Raw genomic sequence first — 3,621 nt, forward strand, 5'->3', positions numbered from 1 at the left:
AGGGCACCAGCCCCATATACTGAGGGTAGTGGGTTCAAACCTAGCACCGGCCAAACTGCTACAAAAAAAAATAGCCGGGCATTGTGGTGGGCGCCTGTAGTCTCAGCCCCAGCTCCTTGGCAAGCAAAGGCAAGAGAATCGCCTAAGCCAAAGAACTGGAGGTTGCTGTGTGCTGTGAAGCCACAGCACTCTACTGAAGGTGACAAAGTGAGACTGTCTCTCAAAAAAAAAAAAAAAATAGATGAGACGTTTTCTTCAGTATGATAGCGGTATATCCTATCAGAACATAGAATTTGTCATTTTCATAGACTAATTGAAAAATATAGTTAAGTTGGAAGATGCAACAAAAAGAAAATAACTCATCCCATGACATATGTGGTTTTTGTCTTGTTTTGTTTTTCTATAGTAGTCTCACTATGTTGCCCTTGGAAGAGTGCCCTGGTGTCACAGCTCAAGCAACTTCAAACTCTTGAGCTTAAGTGATTCTCTTGCCTCAGCCTCCCAAGTAGCTGGAACTATAGGGGCCTGTCACAATGCCTGGCTATTTTTTGGTTGTAGTTGTCATTTGGCAGACCTGGACTGGATTTAAACCCACCAGCTCTGGTGTATGAGGCTGGCGCTCTAGCCACTAAGCTATAGGCACTGAGCTTTATGACATACGTTAAGCATTTTAACACCTCAGTGAGTATCAGGGTTTCCTTAGCCAGATGTCTCTGGACTACTGGGGAGTTCATTCATGGATGGCCTTTGAAGTTTGAACATGCATGAAGGTGGTGGGATTTTGTTGCTCTCTTATTTATTTATTTATTTATTTATTTGTATTTTGTTTTAGGGAGAAAGAGAGGAAGAATGCATAACTTTCATCCTATTCTCATAGAGATATATCTCTCTAGATTTCTTCTTTTCTTATTTTTTAAGAGACAGAGCCTGGGCTTAGGCAAGGCTATCAGCCTCTAGAGCTAGGTTGCCAACATACTGGGCTAATTTTTAAAATTTGTTTTATAGATATGAAGTCTTGCTATATTGCCACCACTTTGGGAGGGCAAGGTAAAAGGATCGCTTGAGGCCAGAAGTTCAAGACCAGCCTGGGCAATGTAGTAAGAGCCCTTCTCTACAAAAAAATTTAAAAATAAGTAATTGAATCTGGTAGTGCATCCCTATAGTCCCAGTTACTTGGAAGACCAAGGCAAGAGGATTGCTTGAGCCCAAGAATTTGAGATCTTAGTGAGTTGTGATCACTAAAGTCTCTATCACTCTAGCCTGAGTGATAGAACAAGACCTTATCTCCAAAAATGATTTTTTTTTTTTTTTGAATAAAAAGAAAAAGCCAGGGCCAGGCATGGTGGCTCACTCCTATAATCCTTGCACTCTGGTAGCCGAGGTGAGTGGATCACTTGGGCTCAGGAGTTCAAGACCAGCCTGAGCAAGGGTGATACCCTGTCTCTAAAACTAGCTTGCGCCCAAGAGTTTGCGGTTGCTGTGAGCTATGATGCTCAAAGTGACAAAGTGAGACTGTGTCTCGAAAAAGAAAGAGGAAGCCCTATCAGAAAAACATCACTTGGTGGCAGCTTATAGCTCAGTGGATAGGGCCCTGGCCACGTACACTGAGCCCGGCGGTTCAAACTAGGCCAGCTAAAACAATAATGAAAACTACAACAACAAAAAAACAGCTGGGCGTTGTGGCAGGCACCTGTAGTCCCGGCTACTTGGGAGGCTGAGGGAAGAGAATAGCTTAAGCCCAAGAGTGTGAGGTTGCTGTGAACTATGACGCCATGGCACCCTACTAAGGGCAGCATAGTGAGATGCTGTCTCTTTTAAAATTAAATAAATAAATAAAATAAACCATCACTTGCTTTATATGAGAGTTGTAGAGTGTAGATTGTGGTTCAGGTCCTAGTAATTCCATTTTATAATTCTGTGTGAATATTGTCTAATTACAGTCACACTTTAAAAAAATTTTTTTTATTTATATACATAAATTTACAGTTGTAATGATTTTTTTTTGGTGAGACAAAGAGTCTTACTTTGTCATCCTCAGTAGCGTGCTGTGGCATCACAGCTCACAGCAGCCTCAAACTCTTGGGCTCAAGTGATTCTCTTGCCTCAGCCTCCTGAGTAGCTGAGACTATAGGTACCTGTCACAATGCCTGGCTGTTTTTAGAGACAGGGTCTCACTCTTGCTCTGGCTGGTCTGGAACCTGTCAGTTCAAGCAGTCCACCCACATTAGCCTACAAGAGTGCTAGGATTACAGGCATGAGCCACCACTCTCAGCCGATTATAACCATTTTTAAGTGTACAATTCAGTGTCACTAAGTGCATTTACATTGCGCAACCATCACCAATGTCCATCAGAAATTTTTCACCCCACACTGAAACTCTGCTCCTCTTTAATACTAACTCTCCATTACCCCTCTCCTCCTCAGCCCCTGGGAACGACTGTTCTACTTTATGTTTCTTTTGAGTGTGACTGGTCTAGGTCCCTCACTTAAGTGGAATCAAACAGTAATTGTCCTTTTGTGTCTGGTTATTCTACTTAGCCTAATGTCCTTGGGTTCATCCATGTTACAGCATGTGTCAGAATTTCCTAATTTTTCCCTAAAGCAGCCTTTGAATCTTGTCAGTGTTTCAGTTGCTCATTTTGGGCGCTTTCTTACTTAGAAATGAAGCCCAAGAAGAGATATATAAAAAAGGACAATCCAAAAGAATATGGGGTGAGCTCTATAAGGTAAGACTCTTAAATTCTCTCTCATTGAGTGATTCCTTTATCTTTCATGATTTTATATAAGAATATTGGGAGGGTTTTGGAGATAAGAATCTCAGTTGCCCTGGGTAGAATGCTGTGGCGTCATAGCTCATAGCAACCTCAAACTCTTGGGCTCAAGTGATTCTCTTGCCTCAGCCTCCTGAATAGCTGGGACTACAGGAGCCCACCACAATACCCAGCTAGTTTTTTTATTTTTAGTATAGAAGGGGTCGCTCTCTTGCTCTGGCTGTTCTCAAGCTCCTGATCTCAAGCAGTCTACCTGCCTCAGTCTCCCCAGAGTCCTAGGATTACAGGCATGAGCCACCGTGCCCAGCCAAAAATACTGGTACTGGTTTTGGTATATTGAAGCTTTGTTGGGTAAAGTACAGGCTCCCCTGCCCATTTCATTTTCTTCTGTCCCCGCAGTGAATTTGGGATAGATGTAGCCATGCATGATTGTTTTAGGTAACTGAATTTAAAAAATTACTTATATAAGAGTAACAGCTACCTTTTATACACTTATACATTGCCTGTCAGTATTTCTTTAGGTTGGCTGGTGCCCATAGCTCAGTGGTTGGGGCGCTGGCCACATATGGGGCTGGTTCAAAGTTGGCCCGGGCCAGCTGAACAACAATGACAACTGCAAAAAAAAAAAGAAAAAGAAAAAGAAAAATAGCCAGGGCAGTGCCTGTAGCTCAAAGGAATAGGGCACCAGCCCCATATGCTAGAGGCAGCGGGTTCAAACCCAGCCCCGGTCAAAAACTGCAAAAAAAAAAAGTCAAAATAAATAGCCAGGCATTGTGGAGGGTGCCTGTAGTCCCAGCTACTTGGGAGGCTGAGGCAAGTGAACTTGAACCTAAGACTTTGAGGTTGCTGT

The 3,621-nt window shown here is 42.8% G+C and overlaps 1 protein-coding gene across 1 annotated transcript in view; it reads left to right on the forward strand.

Annotated features, from left to right (window-relative positions):
- Nucleotides 1-3,621, forward strand: part of GNL2 (G protein nucleolar 2) — a 30,590-nt gene that overhangs the window by 8,769 nt on the left and 18,200 nt on the right. The window contains exon 5 of the mRNA XM_023512265.1: nt 2,631-2,726. Within this exon, the coding sequence (XP_023368033.1) occupies nt 2,631-2,726 (96 nt within the window). The remainder of the gene's footprint in view (nt 1-2,630; nt 2,727-3,621) is intronic.

This window comes from Otolemur garnettii, unplaced genomic scaffold (genome assembly GCF_000181295.1).
Source record: "Otolemur garnettii isolate 467f Iridium unplaced genomic scaffold, OtoGar3 scaffold00025, whole genome shotgun sequence".
Taxonomy (NCBI): domain Eukaryota; kingdom Metazoa; phylum Chordata; class Mammalia; order Primates; family Galagidae; genus Otolemur; species Otolemur garnettii.